Raw genomic sequence first — 23719 nt, 5'->3', positions numbered from 1 at the left:
TGGGAAGGGTAAACCCATAGATCTAGATAGAGGTCTCATCTCTATGTCTGTGCCATTATAGATTCTGTGACAGCATGGGCAGGGCCATTGAGGCTACAACCCATAAGAATCGCCACCCAATTGACTACACCGACTACTTAAAATGGCAACAAAAAAAGGGTGAAAGCCCCCATGCTAAACTGGCCTTTTGGCCACTAGAGGCATCTATCATTCTCTATGGGTCAACCCCTTGAGGATCAGACATCTAGTTTCATCTAGGGAATCCTGGTGAAAACCAGTGACACAATGACTTCCATCTTGTAGGGTAACCCCCACAACATGCCAGAGAATACAGTAATCGATACATTTGATAACAGTCAGTAAGAAAGACCAGGAACTATTCAACCACCCGTCATACATTTAGCCATAGTGTTTCTTTCAATATTGTGTCACGCAACACAATGTCCGCATAAACAAAATGCATAATGCTTATGTCAACTTTAGCAGTATGTTAGTCTTGTGTAAGCGCCATGATGATTACTTTACAGTAGTGTCACTGGCAGTTCAACACGTGATTTATTCAAACATTTTGTCTGCACATTTAGTGATATGATCTTTTAATGGCTGGGCTTTGTAATGCAGTGTGTGTGTGTGTGTGTGTGTGTGTGTTGTTTGTTGTATTACTGTTAAATAGGTGCATCAGCTTGACCTTGTGTAAAGTACTGTGACTAGCCAGTACTGAGACAGATGGGTAGAACACACTAGGAAAATCAGTGGTGTAAAGTACCTAAGTAAAAAATACTTTAAGTACTACTTAAGTCGTTTTGGATGGTATGTACTTTACTTTTCATATTTTTTGACAACTTTTACATTTACTTCAGTACATTCCTCAAGAAGAAAATGTACTTTTTACTCCATTAATTTTCCCTGACACCCAAAAGTACTTGTTACATTATGAATGCTTAGCATGACAGGAAATGTGTTCAATTCACACATTTATCAAGAGAACATCCCTGGTCATCCCTACTGCCTCTGATCTGGCGAAGTCACTAAACACACATGCTTCGTTTGTAAATTATGTCTGGGTGTTGGAGTGTGCCCCTTAATACAAGAAATGTGGAATAATTCACACATTTACATTTGTGCTTAAGTATGAGAAATTACATTTATGTTTGATACTTAAGTATATTTAAAATCAAATACTTTTAGACATTTACTCAAGTAGTATTTTACTGGGTGACTTTCACTTGAGTAATTTTCTATGAAGGTATATTTACTTTCATTCAAGTATGAAAATTGGGTACTTTTTCCACCACAGAGGAAAAGTGGTATCCCACTGGGCACAGATGTCAATTCAACGTCTATTCACATTGGTTCAACGTAATTTAATTTAAATGACGTGAAAACAACGTTGGTTCAACCAGTGTGTGCCCAGTTGGATCCCGCTCTTCTGGACACATAGAACGAGCACACGACAACATGGGGACTTTCTCTCCCGTAAGGTTCTCGTGAACTCCTGTGACTCGTTGCTTATGTTGTCTGAGGAGAAAATGGCACAGTGGAAATTACTTGAGTCACCGCTGCCAAAATTGATTTCCCTATTCTATTTTTGACTATGATGATTCTCTTCATTTCAACCAACTACTGTTACTGTAAGGTCAAAGCAGCATGTTCTGGCAGCATCGATATCAGCAGGACTACACCAAACTCATGAAGCAAACTGTTGCCTTGTGCTCTGTAAGATTGGCTACTAATTGGTGGTGGACGGATGGTGCCTGTGTGAGAAGGTTACACAGACAATACCTACCAGACGAGAAGGTCACTGACTGGCTGCCATTTAATCTGATTGGCAAACGTCAACAAACTCCCTTCACGGTCTGAATAGAACACCATTTTAAACCATATAAGCCAACACAATATGTTGTCAGTATTCCTATGGAGCGTATAAAGCAGAAAATTATCAAATTCCTGCTGCATAGTAAGTAAGTTGACCTCCGAGGATGGTGTGGTATTAGTGCCTCTGCTTTAGAGAACTGAAAAGCAACCAAAAGGTCAAAGGTCATAGAGAAACAATATGAGTATATATGTCTGTAAGTCGAGCCGTCAACTTTCCCAGCATTGTTGCTTTCGCAAGAATGATATGACAACATGGAGCACATGTAGCAATGATGATTGACAGCCAGGGATAAAATTAGTCACTCAAAAATAACAGCCCAATTTAAAAGAACACACATCCATTGAAAATACCCTTAGGCTCTAATTACTGGCGACCCCTTAGAAAAAGATTGAGAGACATTCTCATTTGTTCATGGAAGTTTACTCCTTTACCCTCTGTTTATCATTTAAGCTGCATTACATGACGCCTTGCTTCAGAAATGTCTAGATGTTTATGGAAACGTGTGTGACCTTGTCCTATCCTCTGCCGTGGTCGATTGGTTATCGACCACAGGGTGTAGTTATTGTTTTGGAGGGGTTCGGAACCGATTTAAGATAAGAACTACAAAAGGTTAGTTAATATGTTCTTTACAAACTATGGTGGGAACGAGAGAGAGGGTACAACTCCCTGCCAACTCCCAGTGTTGCTCGGGGTTGAGATATCTTCAATGTAAACAGAGGCAGAAGGGCTTACATTGGTTCAGCATTCTATAAAAACTCTACAAACCCTTTGCTCGGCGAGATAGTCTTGTGTGATTTATTCTCTAAACAGCCTTTATCCCAGCCATGTTTTTCAACCATGATGACTGGCCTGTTGCCACAAGGTCTGACAATCCAGCTGGCCTTTGCAGCAGATGCTGTTTCTGTTTTACACGGTCATGATAGAACAGATATATTTGATTCATTTTTTCCTGGACAAATACAGTTGAAGTCGGAAGTTTACATACACTTAGGTTGGAGTCATTAAAACTCGTTTTTCAACCACTCCAAAAATGACTTGTGAACAAACTATAGTTTTGGCAAGTCGGTTAGGACATCTACTTTGTGCATGACACAAGTAATTTTTCCAACAATTGTTTACAGACAGATTATTTCACTTATAAATTCACTGTATCACAATTCCAGTGGGTCAGAAGTTTACATAGACTAAGTCGACTGTGCCTTTAAATAGCTTGGAAAATTCCAGAAAATTATGTCATGGCTTTAGAAGCTTCTGATAGGCTAATTCATTTACATCATTTGAGTCAATTGGAGGTGTACCTGTGGATGTATTTCAAGGCCTACCTTCAAACTCAGTGCGTCTTTGCTTGACATCATGGGAAAATCAAAAGAAATCAGCCAAGACCTCAGAAAAAAAATTGTAGACCTACACAAATCTGGATCATCCTTGGGAGCAATTTACAAATACCTGAAGGTACCACATTCATCTGTACAAACAATAGTACGCAAGTATAAACACCATGGGACCACGCAGCCGTCCTACCGCTCAGGAAGGAGACTCGTTCTGTCTCCTAGAGATTAACGTACTTTGGTTCGAAAAGAGCAAATCAATCCCAGAAGAACAGCAAAGGACCTTGTGAAGATGCTGGAGGAAACAGGTACAAAAGTATCTCGTTCCACAGTAAAACGAGTCCGATATCTACAGCAAGGAAGAAGCCACTGCTCCAAAACCACCATAAAGAAAGCCAGACTACGTTTTGCAACTGCACATGGGGACAAAGATTGTACTTTTGGAGAAATGTCCTCTGGTCTGATGAAACAAAAATAGAACTGTTTGGCCATAATGACCATCGTTATGTTTGGAGGAAAAAGGGGAACGCTTGCAAGCCGAATAACACCATCCCAACCGTGAAGCACAGGGGTGGCAGCATCATGTTGTGGGGGTGCTTTGCTGCAGGAGGGACTGGTGCTCTTCACAAAATAGATGGCATCATGAGGAAAGAAAATTATGTGGATATATTGAAGCAACATCACAAGACATCAGTCAGGAAGTTAAAGCTTGGGACGCCAAGCATACTTCCAAAGTTGTGGCAAAATGGCTTAAGGACAACAAAGTCAAGGTATTGGAGTGGCCATCACAAAGCCCTGACCTCAATCCATAGAAAATTTGTGGGCAAAACTGAAAAAGCATGTGAGAGCACGCTACAAACCTGATTCAGTTACACCAGCTCTGTCAGGAGGAATGGGCCAAAATCCACCCAACTTACTGTAGCTTGTGGAAGGCTACCCGAAACGTTTGACCCAAGTTTAACAATTTAAAGGCAATGCTACCAAATACTAATTGAGTGTATGTAAACGTCTGACCCACTGGAAATGTGATGAAAGAAATAAAAGCTGAAATGAATCATTCTCTCTACTATTATTCTGACATTTCACATTCTTAAAATGAAGTGGTGAACCTAACTGACCTAAGACAGGGCATTTTTACTAGGATTAAATGTCAGGAATTGTGAAAAACTGAGTTTAAATGTATTTGGCTAAGGTGTATATAAACTTTCGACTTCAACACTATGTTTTCACCACTGATTTGTGGTGTGTAGTGGACCAATGTGCCTCTTTCGGTTCTATAGCCTTCTTTACCCAGACTCTGATGCAGGTCCTGCCAACAGTCCACTGTCAGTTTGTAGCGTCTGCTCGGGCAGTGACCTCAGCAGCACATTCACAGTGTGAGAGTCGCAGTGTTTATTTTTCAACTCCATGTCTGAGTGACCTCCACAGCTCACCTAGTGTGCTCGCTCACAATGATAAGATGTTATTGTAGGACTTCCCATAGCCCTGTGGAAACTGTTTTGATTGGCAACCCAAAGGGCTTTTGGCCTGGGTCCAACTATAACAACTTGGCTTCTATTGGCCGAGAGAGTGAGAAATAAGAGTACATTTGCAATCAATCATTAGATCTAGCCGAGGAAATTATTTTCGGAACAAAACAATGAGGAGAGATAGTGGAGTTAAATTGGAGTGTTAGAAAAACAATCCTCGGGGTCGTGAAGTAGGTCAATTGTTCGCAGGATGACCGGCTTGGAACCGAGACAAATGTTAGGTAAGATAATAACGGAATCTTAATGTGAATCAAATCAACAATGACTGGATGTTCTTACACAGGGGCCCTAAGCAGGATATGGTTCAGCCATGAAGGTTTAGATAGCTGGCTAGACTAACTTACCGAGCAATCTTATCGACTTTCTGACATAACAGAAGAAAAACTGCTGATGCACTAGCTACCAAATTTCTAAATTGCGTGTGGTGTATTCTTCTATGCTATTTTTCAACAGTAAGTTGAGAACTGAGGTTCCCCCCCCCCCCCCCCAAATAGTACCCTTAGCGGCCGCGGGGCCCTACCTGCAGCGCATAGTCTGCGTATAGGCAGATAACAAAACATCAAGGTCACTTTCTTCATGAGCCCAGGAAAGAGCTGACAAACAATAACTACCACTTACTGTGGACAGTCATGGGGGGAATACACTGTAAGCTAAGTGTCACATTTGATCGCAGGCGTGTGTCTAAAGACACTTCACTGCCCGGTTTGGGCCCATACATTTCAGTCATCTATACCCGCAGGGGGCGGGGGGGGGGGGGTGAACTTGAATGTGGACTGGTGTGAGAGGAGGGAGGAGTGGCAGGGCGCACAGAGACATATAGCACCCTCACACACTCAGGACTTTGAAGGAATGTGCCGAGTGCCAGCTCCCTCTTAGATTATCCCTCCTTCTTCCCTCTCTCTTTCTTTCTCTCGTTCTGTCTGTTTTCTCAGTACTGCTGAGACTGATGAAGGCTGGAGTGGAGATGCAGATTAAGGTAGATGTGGGGAGCGACAGAGCCATGTGTTCCAGGCAAGGCTAATCAACAAAAGATAATGACACATTCACTATGAACTTCTTTTCCTCTCTCTCGCTCTGTCTTAATATCAGCCTCTGGGGCTCTTAGTCTTGAGACACATTGTGATTACATCATGAATCATAGTGGTGGCTCGCGTATTCGTTTTAGAGCAGAGTGAATTGGGACTCTGATGGTTTCTGGCTTTCAGTTAAAAACTGTAGCTCAAATGGTAGAACATGGTGCTTACAAAACCAGGATAGTGGGTTTGATTCCCGGGACCACCCATATATAAAATGTATGACTAAGTTGGTTTGGATATGCTGAATGGCATAGATACTGAACAAAAATATAGAAGCAACATGTAAAGTGTTTCATGAGCTGAAATAAAAGATCCAAGAAATGTTTAATACGTACACAAAGCTACCTTCCCTCAAATGTGTTTACATCCCTGTTAGTGAGCATTTCTCATTTGCCAAGTTAATCCATCCACCTGACAGATGTGGCATATCAAGAAACTGATTAAACAACATGATCATTACACAGGTGCACCTTGTGCTGGGGGACAATAAAAGCCACTCTAAAATGTGCAGTTTTGTCACACAACACAATGCCACAGATGTCTCAAGCTTTGAGGGCAATAGGCATGCTTACTGCAGGAATGTCCAACAGAGCTGTTGCCAGAGCTGATGAAACTGTGGGTTTGCACAACTGAAGAAGCTATGGACAACCAACACATTCAAATTTTACTGATGGCAATTTGAATGCACAGAGATACTGTGACGAGATCCTGAGGCCCATTTTCGTGGCATTCATCCATTGCCACCACCTCATGTTTCAGCCTGATACTGCACCGCCCCACATCTCAAGGATCTGTACACAATTCCTGGAAGCTGAAAATGTCCCAGTTCTTCCATGGCCTGCCGACTCACCAGACATGTCACCTATTGAGCATGTTTGGGATGCTCTGGATCGACTTGCACTACAGCATGTTCCAGTTCCCGCCAATAACCAGCAATTTCGCAATGCCGTTGCAGCGCGACACAACATTCCACAGGACACAATCAACAGCCTGATCAACTCTATGCGAAGGAGATGTGTCGCGCTGCATGAGGCAAATGGTTATCACACCAGATACAGACTGGTTTTCTGATCCACGCCCTACCTTTTTTGGTCTGTGACCAACAGATGCATATCTGTATTCACAGTCATGTGAAACCCATAAATTAGGGCCTAAGGAATTTAATTCAATTGACTGATTTCCTTGTGTGAAATGCAACTCGGTAAAATCATTTAAATTGTTGCATGTTGTGTTTATATTTTTGTATATGTGGAGGGAAGGGATTTTCTATTGAAACAGCTACTTGTGCAGATGGTGTTTGACTTACGGTATAGTAGGTATGTTGTAGCAATAAGACAACACAGACGTAATACTAGAGCCTTTTATCAGAAATACACTTTGGAGTGAACAGGTGGCATAGTTTGTTTATTCCTTGTTGGACACTTGTAGGCCTTTCTGCTGTAAAAGACACATTCCTTTAGGGTTGAAGAAGCATATCGGTTCACAGTCTAGTCCATAAAACAAGAAAACATTCAAATTATGACAGAAAAATGTATAAAATATATGTATATAAAATGTATATAATAATTCAATCCAATGCCTTGGAGGATTGACTGTTTTACTGCAATTCATATTGAACTAAACTGATGACTGAGAAGACAATTGCAAAGAAAAAGATTGATGGAATCAATGGGCTTCATTCAACATGCCTTGGAGGGCTTCCCTTTATTCAATACAGATCAACATTAGGGAGGGAGGGTGTATGTTTCTAGTGAATACACTTCCTCCCCTTCCAAAAGCCCTACAGCTCCGGGTAATTACTTGAAGCTGAAATGGAGCGGCTCTCTTCAACTCCACACAATGCAAGAGATGTGTTTGTTCAGGCAGGAGATCACAACAGTGCTTCATTGTACTCTTTAGTCGTGTGTTGTATTCAATTCATAGAACATTCTTTTTCTTGGGAGAGGAATCTCTCTTGATAGACTACATACAGCAAGACACAACCACATAATCCCAACAACAGTCAACACACACACAGAAAACACAGAATGCACAGTGCAGAACATAAAATTAAAACCCTCACACACAGCCAGTAAAAACAAGCAGGGCTTAGGGAACAATCTTGAGGAAACATACCAGTGGAGAAGAAGTGATTAAGGACTTCTCCCCCGGCTTAGCCACATCTGGGCAGGGCAGGTCTCACAGTCAGGCAGCAGCAGTCCTGTAGTAACCCAGACTGGGTGTTTCAGTATGGGTGAGGGTTAGGGGTGGTCCAGGGTCTCCTGTTGGATTTGGGGGAGGAAAGGAGGGACGTGGGGGAGTTTTTAAAAGGAGTTACATGCTGTTTGTTGAGTCGAAAAGGAGGAATGTGTGAATCTGCTACTTTTGGTTCTCGCTCTGTAGGTCTATGATCAGACTTTACGACAGAGACTGTGTGGTCTCGCTCTGCCAGCTGGCACCCCCTGCTGAGCTCCCATCATCACAGAAAGCTGCTCCACACACACACACAAACAGACACACACACACACAAACAAGCAGAGGGAAACATGCACACATTCACAAACAACTAGAGACAGACACACACACCACCTCCACTGTCAGGGCTCAGCTCTGATCTACCCATGTTTTTGCTGAGCTGCGTCACACTTACTCCTGACTCACACTGAAAGTCAATAACAATGTTCAGGAACAGTGCCTTGGATTTGCAATAGCAGACTCTGTTCCAGAATACTAATGTGTACATCCTTCCAGACAGGTCCAGACACATGACCTGGATGTTTCACCTCTCCAACAGCTTCAGCCAGCTAGAGGGAAGCTGAGCTAAACAACAGGTAAGAGGGAAGGAGAGACGGAGGGAAGGAGAAAGGTCTCAGAGGTTAGGCTAGCTCTGTTCTAACTTGCTGTCTCTAGAACAAGGGGTCAATGAATGGACCCTCTAGGAATGACCATTCAGATTTAGAGTGGCAATTTGCTCTGGAAACATTCCATCTCACAGAGCACTTTGCAAATATTCAAAGTAGCAGTGAAGGATAAGACAGATGTATTGTTCTCTTATACATAGAATGACCACTAGAGGGCAACGATGAAGCATGAATTAATCACTTCAGCTGGAATATACTGTCTGTTAGTGAACTCTAGTGGTCAAATCCATACATCACACTGTGGTCAGGGAAATAAAGGATCAGCAAAAGCAGTGCATTTTTCTACATGCTTAACTGGTGAAATATAAAGATTTTGTATGTGAAATATACAAGCATGAAAATCAAGAGGCATTTGAACACATTGAACACATTTGTTTTTTGACTCTGTTAATACATTTATTGGATGCCTTCATCGAAGAAGATGCATTGGGGGCAGTGGTGGAATAAGTACCCAACTGTAAAGATTCCTTAGTAGAACATGACTTGAGTAAAAGTGAAAGTCGTCCAGTAAAATACTACTTGAGTAAAAGTCTAAAAGTTTTTGGTTTTAAATATACTTAGAGAGCAGGAGCTGCTGAAGATTGTCCAAGCTCCATGGACCTTTGTTTGAATGAAGGTCTTTGGTTCAGTTTGATTAAGTAAGATATGCTCTGAATTAGAATTTGATCATGTTGTGGGCCCCTCAAAACCATGGTTCTAAGCCTCAGAATGTGACCATCCCTCCGGCGACCGATTTGGTGGTTGATCAGCCTCAGGGAGGTCCTGGCTTTTGATCCCAGTCCCCAGCTAAGTTTGTCATTAAAAGTCTATATTTTGCCTTTAACCTGCCTCTTGAGTGTTTGTACTGTGGCCAATCCTCGATTACACCACAGCTTAAGTGGCGCTTATAGGAATCAAAGCCAAATCTCTGGTGTTGCAAGCACCATGCTCCAGCACACTGGGTTGTCCTTTGGATCCACAACTCTCCTTGGTCATTGTTTTGTTTTTTATTATGCATTTCTATGATATTTTAGGCCAGGATTCAATTAAAGAGCACTTTGTCAGCAAAGGCCACATTCACAGTACAACGCTGCATATGGAAATAAGCATATCATGAAGCTGATTAAATAGCATGATCATTACACAGATGCACCTTGTGCTGGGGACAAAAGGCAACTCTAAAATGTGCAGTTCTCAAATTGAGGGATCGTGCAATTGACATGCTGATTGTAGGAATTCCCAAAAGAGCGGTTGCCAGATAATTTCTCTACCATAAGCCGCCTCCAACATAGTTTCAGAGAGTTTGGCAGTATGCCCAACCAGCCTCACAACCACAGAGCACGTGTAACCACGCCAGCCCAGGACCTCCACATCCGGCTACTTCACCCGGGGGATTGCCTGAGACCAGCCACCCTGACAGCTGATGAAACTGGAGGGTATTTCTGTCTGTAATAAAGCCCTTTTGTGAGGAAAAACTCATTCTGATTGGCTGGGCCTGGCTCCCCAATGGGTGGGCCTATTCCCACCCAGGCTCACCCCTGACTGCGCTCCTGCCCACTCATTTGAAATCGAGATTAGGGCCTAATTTATTTATTTCAATTAACTGATTTCCTTGTATGAACTGTAAAACTCAGTAACAATCACTGAAATTGTTTCATGTTGCATGTATATTTTTGTTCAGTATAGTTGACAAATTGAAGAGGGTGTGCTAGCTCTGGAATAGATCAACTACATGAAAGGTCTGGAGATCTCAAGAGGTTTGAGAAATCACTGCTTTATAACATGCCTTGAATTGAATATCAGCCTGAATTGAGGAAAACTTTGAGCAGAATTAGACATTCTCAAATGATTCATTCCTTGTGTCCTTTCTCCTAGCCTTCTTTTCAAAACACAATTGCTCTTCATACATTGCAGTTCGTACAGGGCCTAGGAGAGCTCTACTATGAGAAGGAAGGATGATTGAACAGGAGCTGGAGTATAGTCCAGTATAGCTGGAGAAGATGGCTCAGAGAGGTCTGTTAGTGACCTCTACTGGTCAGGTCCATAGTTCAGTGGCCAGGGAAATTCAAGCAAGTGGGTCAGTTTAGGCACAACTACAGAGTATACATCAACACACCATGAAGCTTTATTCAATTTGCATTGCTGAAGAATTACAGATTGCCTGACAGAAATGTAAAAGGTTATTTCCAATTAAGCTGACATCCAGCGTTTACCGTGAATGTAGTGTCCGCTTACATGGGAACATTGCTTATAATTTCACATGCTGAACTTGCGCTATACGGATTGAATAGAGCCCTCAGTTGACGGGTATTCCGACACGCCACCCTGATTGAAAGTATGGTTACACAAGACCGGGCATTGTACGTAAAATTGTTTGTGCAAATAAAATACAGAATTACAGTACCAGTCTAACCACTAGGCTACCTACCACACCATCACACCTCCTCCATGCTTCACGGTGGGAACCACACAATTCGGGTATCATCCGTTCACCAACTCTGCATCTCACAAAGACATGGAGGTTGGAACCAAATATTTCACATTTTGACTCATCAGACCAAGTGACAGATTTCCACCGGTTTAAATGTCCATTGGTCGTGTTTCTTGGCCCAAGCAAGTCTCGTCTTCTTATTGGTGTGCTTTAGTAGTGGTTTCTTTTCAGCAATTAGACCATGAAGGCCTGATTCACGCAGTCGCCTCTGAACAGTTGTTGAGATGTGTCTGTCACTTGAACACTGAAGTATTTATTTGGGCTGCCATTTCTGTGGCTGGTAACTCTAATGAACTTCTCCTCTGCAGCAGAGGTAACTCTGGGTCTTCCTTTCCTGTGGTGGTCCTCATGAGAGCCAGTTTCATCATAGCGCTTGATGGTTTTTACAACTGCACTTTTCCAGATTGACTGACCTTCATGTGTTAAAGTAATGGACTCATTTCTCCTTGCCTATTTGAGCGGTTATTGCCATAATATGGACTTTCTTTTACCAAATAGGGCAATCTTCTGTATACCACCCCTACCTTGTCACAACACAACTGATTGGCTCAAAAAGAAATTTCACAAGAACTTTTAACAAGGCACACCTGTTAATTGAAATGCATTCCAGGTGACGACCTCATGAAGCTGGTTGGGATAATGCCAGGGTGGCTACTTTGAAGAATCTAAAATATTTTGATTTGTTTAACACTTTTTTGGTTACTACATGATTCCATATGTGTTATTTCATAGTCTTGATGTCTTCACTATTATTCTACAATGTAGAAAATAGTAAAAACTAAGAAAAACCCTTTAATGAGTATGTGTGTCCAAACTTTTGACTGGTACTCTATATAATGGATTGTGAACACAAGTCGATATTTTTCCATGATTATTTTATTCATCACTCGCATACTAATCCAGAGATCAATAACAAAAATACATATTAAGTCTGAATTTACATTGAGGGTTCTATACTTCTTAAAAGGCTGGAAGTGTCTTTCATCCTAAAACAAAGGAGAAGAACAAAACGTAATGAAGTTAAACATAAATGGAGTATTATTTTATATACAGTAGATGGTGTATTGGCCTTGGTTAACAGAGGGAACACAACATAGATCTACAGTACTTACATGTTGGCTATCCTTTCCAATCTCTCTTTCATATTCTCCTATAGAAAATGAGTCAAGAATGAATGAAAAACAAAGGGATTGATTTAATCTGTATTGTGGAAGATCCACGTAAAAATTCTAAGGTAATTTCGGCACATGCAGAGATTACCGTGAACGAAGTCTCCTCGAACATTGCATTTAAAAATTCAATCGACCTATAACGTGGATCTTTCACGATGCTACTGATTGAATCCAGCCCAAATATAAAAATACACTGCTCAAAAAAATAAAGGGAACACTAAAATAACACATCCTAGATCTGAATGAATGAAATATTCTTATTAAATACTTTTCTTTACATAGTTGAATGTGCAGACAACAAAATCACACAAAAATTATCAATGGAAATCAAATTTATCAACCCATGGAGATCTGGAGTCACACTCAAAATTAAAGTGGAAAACCACACTACAGGCTGATCCAACTTTGATGTAATGTCCTTAAAACAAGTCCAAATGAGGCTCAGTAGTGTGTGTGGCCACGTGCCTGTATGACCTCCCTACAACACCTGGGCATGCTCCTGATGAGGTGGTGGATGGTCTCCTGAGGGATCTCCTCCCAGACCTGGACTAAAGCATCCGCCAACTCCTGGACAGTCTGTTGGTGGATGGAGCGAGACATGATGTCCCAGATGTGCTCAATTGGAGTCAGGTCTGGGGAACGGGCGGGCCAGTCCATAGCATCAATGCCTTCCTCTCGCAGGAACTGCTGACACACTCCAGCCACATGAGGTCCAGCATTGTCTTGCATTAGGAGGACCCCAAGGCCAACCGCACCAGCATATGGTCTCACAAGGGGTCTGAGGATCTCATCTCGGTACCTAATGGCAGTCAGGCTACCTCTGGCGAGCACATGGAGGGCTGTGTGGGCCCCCCCAAAGAAATGCCACCCCACACCATGACTGACCCACCGCCAAACCGGTCATGCTGGAGGATGTTGCAGGCAGCAGAACGTTCTCCACGGCGTCTCCAGACTCTGTCACATGTGCTCAGTGTGAACCTGCTTTCATCTGTGAAGAGCACAGGGCGCCAGTGGCGAATTTGCCAATCTTGGTGTTCTCTGGCAAATGCCAAACATCCTGCACGGTGTTTGGCTGTAAGCACAACCCCCACCTGTGGACGTCGGGCCCTCATACCACCCTCATGGAGTCTGTTTCTGACCGTTTGAGCAGACACATGCACATTTGTGGCCTGATGGAAGTCATTTTGCAGGGCTCTGGCAGTGCTCCTCCTGCTCCTCCTTGCATAAAGGCGGAGGTAGCGGCCCTGCTGCTGGGTTGTTGCCCTCCTACGGCCTCCTCCAAGTCTCCTGATGTACAGGCCTGTGTCCTGGTAGCACCTCCATGCTCTGGACACTACGCTGACAGACACAGCAAACCTTCTTGCCACAGCTCGCATTGATGTGCCATCCTGGATGAGCTGCACTACCTAAGCCACTTGTGTGGGTTGTAGACTCCGTCTCATGCTACCACTAGAGTGAAAGCACCGCCAGCATTCAAAAGTGACCAAAACATCAGCCAGGAAGCATAGGAACTGACAAGTGGTCTGTGGTCCCCACCTGCAGAACCACTCCTTTATTGGGGGTGTCTTGTTAATTGCCTATAATTTCCACCTGTTGTCTATTCCATTTGCACAACAGCATGTGAAATTTATTGTCAATCAGTGTTGCTTCCTAAGTGGACAGTTTGATTTCACAGAAGTGTGATTGACTTGGGAGTTACATTGTGTTGTTTAAGTGTTCCCTTTATTTTTTTAGAGCAGTATATATATATATATATATACACACACACACATAATATCTGCCATTACCTCTGGGGGTGCCGTTGTCACACAGGGGGTGATGGGATAGCTTGCGGAAGGGGTGGAGGACTGAGGACGCTCACAGCCAGAGTTGTGTAGGAGGCTCTCTGGAGGACTGGGTCTTGACTCTGTAAGGGTATGTGAGCATCAGTTTAACTTTTATCACACTGGGAATTTGATCTTTCTATTACTGTATTTCAGTTGTTGTATACGATGGCTTCATCAATATCTAAGATACTTTTATTGTCAAAATCAGTTCCAACCCGTGACTTCTGTTGCATTATCCACCACGTGATGACTCCAACCTCCATTGATAAGTGACGACGACTCCTAGAGGGGAAAAAAAACAACCTTGAAAGCTGTACATTTTTGCATCTTTAATCAGCAAACAGAGATACAGTAGACATTCTGGAATGGACTGACATCATTAGTTCAACATCTGCTTCTACTTGTCATTGGATAGAGGTACGGAGAGTTCTTTAGAAGAGTCTCCAGATCGGACAGATGTGGTGTAGAGATCCCTTCCTACCTGGGCCATGGCTGACACATGTGGTGCAGACACACAGTATCCAAGAATCCCTTTGCAGTGGATAGGGACACACACACAAAGAGCCTACCTGGGCTGTGGCTGTGGAGAAGGTCAGTCTGGTCTCCAGCAGTAGCACTCTGCTCTCCAGGTTCTCCCACTGGTGCTTGTCTATAGTGATCCTCCCGGCCGAGGCCTTCTCTAGAAGCTCCAGCCTCTGCTCCAGGGCCGAGAGCCCCCCCAGCCGGGTCTGGACCTGCAACAGCTGGGCCTCCAGCACTGCCAGCCTCCCCTCCACCACCAGGTCCTGGAAGGGTGGTCACAATCCAGTCTGTGTGTGTGTGTGTGTGTTGTGTCACTTTAGTGATGTGTGTTACAGAGAGAAAGGCTGTGTGTGTGTCTGTGCTTATATTGTGGAGAAGTATGCTGGTACTCACTGTTTGAGGGACTGTAGGTGCTTGGTTCTGGACCTCCTCCAGTCCCAGCCCCTCCTCCTCTTCCTCAGACTCTTCAATATCTGAGGTTCTACTAGAGGAGCGCCAGGAGTCACCACCAATGTGTCTCTCCACTAGTGGCCTGCTTAGGGACAACTGTGGGAAAGAACCATCTCACCTAGTCATGTTAAGGCCGGGCCATGTACTCATGCAGCGTCACAATGGACTATTTTATAATTTTAAAATGTTTTCTTTGACCTTTACTTAACTAGGCTAGCTCAGGCCTCTTTGATAAAGTGTAGAGAGCTGAACAGGTCTGTTGGTCTACACTGTCATGTCCTTGGCAAAGACTTACTGTGGTGGCCATGGGGTTCATTGTTTCAGCCTGAAATGGGAGAGCCTCACTTTTGGAGTCTGAACTCGAGGCCTGAAAACGAGCTCTCGGCTTTGGCTGCAACACACACAGATGCAATAAATGAACTTTTTCTTTTACCAGGTAGGCTACTGAGAACACATTCTCTACTACAATACAGACATGGTCTGATCAAGAGGGTGCAATAGTTAATTGAACCGTGAATACCGTGTCATCATTATCATGTCGTTGATGACACGTGTCGCTTTTCTCGAGGCTCGTCAAAGCTGAGGGAGACAGACTGACCTTATTGCCTTTGCTGAGCTCTTTGTGTTTCTGCAGGGCGAAGGCGATGACATCACAGAGGATGCAGGTCTTTCTTTCTGCAAAGCCAAACTGGAGGAACTGCTGCTTGGTCAGGACAGGTTTGTAGTGGAAGAGATCCCGCAGTACCTAGATGTGGGTGAACAATAGACAGTATGACACACACACACACGGCTAAACATTTTTTCAAATCAAAAATACACCATGTTTTCTTCATTCAAACAGTAAAAAATGCAAAGATCAAAACAATATTCATTGAATTGTCATTGAAGATCACATTGCAAAGTATCTGGTACAGGGGTTTTAGGGGGCCACATTCGTTCTTCAAGAAGGTCCAGAGGGTCGCACTGAAAATGTGTTCATTTCTTCACCATCAAAACGTGCAAAGAAATTGTCCTGTAATCCAATGCTTATGCAATTTTCGATGCTACCCGACTGTCTAGGTTACATTTGAATGATTATTAGTAAGCTGGACAGTCAAGAAACAGTATAAATGTAGATCCATGATATTTTCTACAGTTTCCATTTGGTTGTAATCACTTTAAAAGTATATGGAGTTTGTTTTCCCTTCCAAAATATGATGTGTATCCCTTGCCTCGATACACTTAATTCACGTGAAAAGGGAATAATAGGAGCTGGAACACATATGACAAATCCAAACATTCTACTGATAATTGTAAAACTCACTATAGTTGACATGAGTTCAGGGAAAGATGGCAGTAGGTATGACAGGAGGTCACCGACTATAACGCAGAGCAAATGGCTTGTCTCCTCTCTGCATTTCTTCTGTATGAAATGCTGCTGGTGTCAGCCCAATCTGTCTCCCATATTTTTGTGTGTGTGTGTGTGTGTGTGTGTGTGTGTGTGCCAGCAAAGCGAAGCAGTGACTGGGCGCCAGCCATCGCACAGAGGGTCTCGCTCTTCCTTGTCCTTTTCGGTCTCCCTCTCCTCTCTCGCGAAAATGAACCGATGCTGTGAGAGTCAGATAGCTCGCCTGCGGCCTCAGCGCTCAGAGAACAGAAGAGGGGAGTCTGATCCGAGATGAGAACTTAGACCAACATGGAGTTCCTGTGTTCACCGCAGGAATCAGGATTTCATGTAAGACTTTATAAAACATAATTGCTCAAGGACGCTGTGCTGCCGACCACCGGTTGCCAGCTGGAAGGAAACACCAGAGTGTGTGTTAAATAAAGATGCTGCCGATCAGGGCCCGCTCAGTGAAAACCCTTCTGGTTCTGATAGCAGGGTTAACAGAGGCTATAGTACAGCCTCAACAAAAAGACTGAAAAACCCCTGATCCATTTACACAAGTCATTCCTTCCAAGTCCTCGGTTGGTTGTGATGAGAGAGAAGCTGTAATATTAGAACGTGAGATGAAGGAAATGGCTTAGCCTTGACCTGACCAAGCACAATATCATGAAAAAAGGAATTCCGACAGTGGAGGCCAATACCATTTCCCATAGATAAGAATTAATGGAATTCCTAGACTACTTTAAGACTCCATTCATGTCATTTGGGTACCACAGGAATGAAAAGGAATCCCACATGCAGCCTACCTTTCACTTCTACAGAAGAAATCCTGCACTGTTTCAAAAGGACTTTATTGGTAGTGAGTGATGCAATGCCAATGTCTTCCATGTGTGTGTATTAGGGGGAAATATTGCGGTTCAGCTCAAGCGTGGAGGGGTTAAACCACAGCAGAGTGCCTGGGTAGACAGCCGTTGGCCTCAGGAGACTCCAAGGAATAAACTGAAGTCACAGTGTGCGAGTGCCTGTGAGGAAACAACTGGAAACACTTTGCCATTTTGAACCATTACGACGATAACTGATGTATGAGAGAGGGGATCTAGAGGGGAGTCCCTGCTATTGGGAGAAACTGTTCCGTGTTAGGGAGACGACACTGCATGGGGCCACATGGGGAGAGCGGTGGTGGGGAAAAGTGGAAAAGTAGGACCCAGGAAAGATCCCAGCACGCAGTGAATGAACAGAGCATTAAATCATGGGGAGGGCATGAAGGAACGAGCCTGGGAGATAATACAGTCAACTGGGGAGTGATGCCAATGTGTTTCTCAAACGGGTAGGTCTAGGTCAGGATGTGGGATTGCTGCAGGGGGGGGGTGGGGATACATTCAAAAACATGATTTCATCACAAAAGATGTTTGTTTAAAACACAGTGTTCTAGTATTACGCTCAGCGTCTTCTTCCTACCATACTAATTGAGACCTATGGAGTAAAATCCCTCCACTGTGCATGATGAGCCTTAAATACTAAGGCTATATCACGAAAACATGTTAACCTACAGTACCAGTCAAAAGTTTGGACACACCTACTCATTCAAGGGTTTTTCTTAGTTTTTACTATTTTCTACAATGTAGAATAATTGTCAAGACATCAAAACTATGAAATAACACATATGGAATCATGTAGTAACCAATGTAGATTTTATATTTGACATTTTTCAAAGTAGCTACCCTTAATGACAGCTTTGCACACTCTTGGAATGCGTTTGAGCCAATCAGTAGTGTTGTGACAAGATAGGGTTGGTATACAGAAGATAACCCTATTTGATAAAAGGCCAAGTCCATATTATGGCAATAACAGCTCAAATAGGCAAAGAGAAATGACAGTCCATCATTACTGTAAGACATGAAGGTCAGTCAATCTGGAAAAATTGAAGAACTTTGAACGTTTCTTCAAGTGGAGTCGCAAAAACAATCAAGCACTATGATGAAACTGGCTCTCATGAGGACCGCCACAGGAAAGGAAGACCCAGAATTACCTCTGCTGCAGAGGATAAGTTCATTAGAGTTTACCAGCCATGGGCCTCCCGAGTGGCGCAGTGGTCTAAGGCAGTGCATCGCTGTGCCACTAGAGATTCTGGGTTCGAGTCCAGGCTACTTTGAAGAATCGAAAATATAATTTGATTTGTTTAACACTCTTTTGGTTACTACATTATTCCATGTGTGTTATTTCATAGTTTTGATGTCTTCACTATTATTCTATATTGTGTAAAACAGTCAAAATAAAGAACACCCTTGAATGAGTAGGTGTCCAAACTTTTGACAGGTACTGTACATCATTACCCTTAATATATAAAACAAAATGTAAAGAACACAATAGAATCAATGTGTGGATTTACCTTGTAGATGCATTCGATAAAACGTAGGTCGTTCTTCCCAGTGAGTTCCACTCCGAAGCGCACCAGGTGTTCAGCAAGGTGTGGTGAATAGGAGATGAATGCATAACTCACTATGGGGAGAAAGGCAGAAGGATCCCCTTTGGCCAAGCTGTAGAGATAAAGCATAGATTGTGTTTTACAATGTGTACTACTGTTTTCATATGTATTAGTATCATTTAGGCCTAAAAATATATGACAATAATGCTCTGTTCAGACAGGTAGACCAATTTTTCAACAACAAAAAAAATATGCTTTTTGACCAATCAGATCAGCTCTGCTAAAGATCTGATGTGATTGGTCAAGACCAATTAGTGGGAAAAAATATGAGAATTGAGCTGCCCGTCTAAACGCAGCCCAACACACATTTTGACATCAATGGAACCCAAACGAGTTCGATTAAAAAAAATATTTGTCTTCTGATTTAAATTGTCTCACATCCACAGAAAATTGTATTTGAGCCACATCATTTTTTAAATTCCCCACAAGCATATTGTGTTTGATGCTCTTCACTTCAAAAGGAATCACTTCTTCCCTGCTCATCAGATGTGCAGACTGGGGGTCCTCGTCAGAGGGGGACCCACGGCTGGTTAATGTAAAGCATGTTTACAAACAGAGTTATCGTCAAGCAGGGCTCCGTACAACCCCCTCTGCCGCCTGCTGGAGACTTCAAAACAAACCCAGACCATGAACTGTACCCGTGACTACAGCCCCAATCTGGATGTTTATAGGACTACATATGTTTAGTCTGTCTTCAAGCCAAATCATTTAGTCTTCGTCACAAATAGCACCCTAAATAGTGCACTTTTTTTTCTAAACAGAGCCAATAGCACGCAATAGTGCACTATCTGGGGAATAGGGTCCCATTTGGGACACATTCAGTCTCGTGACCTTATCCTACACTACAGAGCAGGTTTGCCTATAGCACGCAAGAACATCATACAGACTGTTGATAATATTCATTCTAGCCTAAATTGTCATTCTTAATTCATCACAAGTTCCATATGTCATCACACTTGCAATGTGTTGGCACTTTCAAGCCAAATAGATTGTAATGGACAAAGGCCATAGAAATCAGTGACCCCACAACCTGGATAAAGACCTGGTCAGATATGCTCATCAACAACGAGATCATCGGAAATTAGGCTTATGGTGGAACAAAATGTTAAATCATGAGAAATGCTACCATATGCACACCTGCCTCTCCTTCAAGGTCTCGTCTGCCCAAAACATTCTTAGATACTGCATGGATGGTTAATATGTAGAATATTTGTAGAATAATAGTGAAGAAATCAAAACTATGACATAACACATATGGAATCATGTAGTAACCAAAAATAGTGTTAAACAAATCAAAATATTTCTTATATTTGAGATTCTTCAAAGTAGCCACCCTTTGCCTTGAGGACAGCTTTGCACACTCACGGCATTCTCGCAACCAGCTTCACCTGGAATGCTTTTCCAACAGTCTTGAAGGAGTTCCCACATATGCTGAGCACTTGTTGGCTGCTTTTCCTTCACTCTGCAGTCCAACTCATCCCAAACCATCTCAATTGGGTTGAGGTCAGGTGATTGTGGAGGCCAGGTCATCTGATGCAGCGCTCCATCACTCTCCTTCTTGGTCAAATAGCCCTTACACAGCATGGAGGTGTTTTGGGTTATTGTCCTGTTGAAAAACAAATGATAGTCCCACTAAGCCCAAACCAGATGGGATGTTGCGTCATACTGATGGCAGAGTCTATGGACCCTGCCTGGTGTCAACAGCACAGGCTGGTTGCAGTGGTGTACCGCCTTCCAATCTGCAGCAACAGCATACGCCATCGCGTCAGCATGTACCAACATCAATGTGTAACGTTTCCGACTTGTAGAATCCATGCCCCGAAGAATTCAGTGTATTCTGGAGGCAAGAGGGTGTCCAACCCAGTACTAGACAGGTGTAGCTAATAAACTGCCCGGGGAGTGAGTATGTACAGTGCCTTCGGAAAGTATTCAGACCCCTTGACTTTTTCCACGTTGTTATGTTACAGCCTTATTCCAAAATGGATTAAATTTAAAAATGATCCGAAATCTACATACAATACCCCATAATGACAAAGCAAAATGTAGAAATGTTTGCGAATTTATTCAAAATAAATAACAGGAATACCTTATTTACATACTGTAAGTATTCAGACCCTTTGCTATGAGACTTGAAATTGAGCTCAGGTGCATCCTGTTTCCATCGATCACCCTTGATGTTTCTACAACTTGATTGGAGTCCACCTGTGGTAAATTCAATTGATTGGACATGATTTGGAAAGGCATACACCTGCCTATATACGGTCCCACAGTTGACAGTCCATGTCAGAGCAAAAACGAAGCAATGAGGTCGAATAGATTTTCCTTAGAAAGCCGAGACAGGATTGTGTCGAGGCACAGATCTGGGGAAGGGTACCAAAAAAATGTCTGCAGCATTTAAGGTCCACAAGAACACAATGGTCTCCATCATTCTTAAATGGAAAAAGTTTGGAATCACCAAGACTCTTCCTAGAGCTGGCCGCCAAGCCAAACTGAGCAATCTGTGGAGAAGGGCCTTGGTCAAGGAGGTGACAAAGAACCCAATGGTCACTGACAGAGATGGGAGAACCTTCCAGAAGGAGCACTCCACCAATCAAACATATTTCAGTTCCTTTTAACGGGGTATGTTAGTAGGTGTGTGGCGCACCAGTTTTTGTTAAGGACTACAACACTGCTGGGTTTTTCACACTCAACAGTTTCCTGTGTGTATCAAGACAGGTCCTCCACCCAAAGGACATCAGGCCAATTTGAAAAAAACTGTGGGAAGCATTGGAGTCAACATGGGCCAGCATCCCTGTGGAACGCTTGACACCTTGTAGAGTCAACATGGGCCAGCATCCCTGTGAAACGCTTGACACCTTGTAGAGTCAACATGGGCCAGCATCCCTGTGAAACGCTTGACACCTTGTAGAGTCAACATGGGCCAGCATCCCTGTGGAACGCTTGACACCTTGTAGAGTCATGCCCCGATGAATTGAGGCTCTGAGGGCAACTCCGTATTAAGAAGGTTTTCTTAATGTTTGGTATACTTAATGTTTGGTATAGTATTGGGACAGTGACACATTTGTTGTTTTGGCTCTGTACTCCAATACTTTGCATTTGAACTTCATAGTCAAATCCTGACTGTTAGCTTTAATTTGAGGGTAATTTCATATAGACCCACATTTCAGGGGACCAAAAGTATTTTAGACAAGTGAGTGAGTGAGAAAGTTAGACTCACAAATATCATCCCCCAAGACATTCTAATGGGAGAGGTTAGTATAACAGGGGATATTAGCATTTTGGGAGTGTATGATATTTGTGCATCTAACTTTCTCACTCATCATTATTCACAATTCATTCAGATCTATCTAATAATGATAGCAAAAATGGAGGGAATATGTACAGAAAGTGTTGTCGTTTCTAAATGGTTCATACCCTCAAATTAAAGCTGACAGTCTGCACTTTAAACTCAATCATTGTATCATTTCAAATCCAAAGTGTCTTGGAATACCTGATGGTCAAATCAGGTGCTGGAGTACAAAGCTAAACAACAAAAATGGTCACTGAGCTCACTATATATCAGAATGGGGGGGATATATGGGGGATGTATATCTCCAATGTAAGCAAGTAAAAGTGACACAAATGTTCATACAGCTCCTGCAATGCAACTAAGACTGAATAGTGGAGCCATCATGTGGCTATCAACTGAACAAACACAACACAGGTGCCGACAGATTGTATAAACTGGCTCCTTCCCTTAAAAAGTTTGGGAACGTGGCACAATTGTTTAGTTAGCACTGGCCCAATTTTTATCCATGACCTAGCTAACATACCCATTATAGTCGACCTCTCTTGGGTACTTCAATGCCCGTAGTTGAGCATCCAGCTTCCGAAGACATCCTTTCAAATCACCGGTTGACATCATTGCGGACCTTGAAGATGCAAATGACAGACAGGTAACGTTACCACAACAATTCTTCCATTAACTCTTTTACAACGAATGGATAAAACAATCTAGCTAACTAACATAAACAATATAGCTATGTAACGTTACCATTACATGTTGGCTAGCTACCAACACAGCTTGGCAGCAAGTTACTTGCTGTTATAGGCGAACGTTAGTTTTTGTTGAGGTGACTCGTTGTTGCAGTTACTGAAACATACCACGCACAAAATATAATACATTACCTTAAATTTGAGTAGAAGTGCTAGCCAAATTGGTTAGCTAGCTGGACGTGTATTTAGTTTGTTTTGCCCGGGTAAATAACATAATTGCCGCGATTGGTTGCCATGATAAGTGAATCAGAAAAACTAGAAGAAATATTCATAAGAGCACATTCGTAGCTAGATGGCGGTAAAAGAAGTTTGTAGACTTCTGGTTTTAATGTCGATGGAAAACTGACGACGACTTATGAAACAAGCTGAACTAACTAAATCCATGTAAAAACGTCGTCTTTACTGTCTGTATTTGAAAGCAAAACATAATTATTCTGATTAGCTACCTTTTAATGTGTTAGAAGAAAAAAAGTCAAATGGATTTCATTAGATTCGTTAGACTGCTCTTGTGTAGGCCGACCTTTTTACTAGAATAATACTTTTTTAAACAAAAAAAATGAAATATTGTAATGAAACAGCAGGGAGCAGGTCTCGAACCCTCGACCTTCGAGCCCCAGGTCCGGCGCGCTATCGACTGTGCCGCAAAAGCATCCTCTTGGGTCATAGTTAAGTACCAATCACAAT

General features: G+C 42.7%; 1 protein-coding gene across 2 annotated transcripts; it reads right to left on the bottom strand.

Annotated features, from left to right (window-relative positions):
* Nucleotides 1-12037: 12037 nt before the first annotated feature.
* LOC115145619 (centrosomal protein of 44 kDa-like) lies at nucleotides 12038-23682 on the bottom strand. Of its 2 annotated transcripts, none has more exons than XM_029687129.2 (11): nucleotides 23482-23682; nucleotides 22813-22911; nucleotides 18905-19052; nucleotides 15748-15894; nucleotides 15445-15540; nucleotides 15093-15245; nucleotides 14747-14962; nucleotides 14393-14459; nucleotides 14139-14257; nucleotides 12292-12329; nucleotides 12038-12165 (listed from the first exon to the last, which is right to left on the bottom strand). In XM_029687129.2, the coding sequence occupies exons 2-11, from the start codon at nucleotides 22902-22904 to the stop codon at nucleotides 12117-12119; spliced, it is 1125 nt and encodes a 374-aa protein (XP_029542989.2). In that variant the 5' UTR covers nucleotides 22905-22911; nucleotides 23482-23682; the 3' UTR covers nucleotides 12038-12116. The 2 variants fall into 2 exon arrangements, with proteins under 2 accessions (XP_029542989.2, XP_029542988.2); XM_029687128.2 differs by lacking the exon at nucleotides 23482-23682 and adding an exon at nucleotides 23168-23475.
* Between the last annotated feature and the right edge of the window lie 37 nt (nucleotides 23683-23719).

The sequence above is a fragment of the Oncorhynchus nerka genome, linkage group LG18, assembly GCF_034236695.1.
Source record: "Oncorhynchus nerka isolate Pitt River linkage group LG18, Oner_Uvic_2.0, whole genome shotgun sequence".
Taxonomy (NCBI): domain Eukaryota; kingdom Metazoa; phylum Chordata; class Actinopteri; order Salmoniformes; family Salmonidae; genus Oncorhynchus; species Oncorhynchus nerka.
Note: the sequence above shows the minus strand (reverse complement) of the source record. Positions and strands in the feature narration are given on the sequence as shown.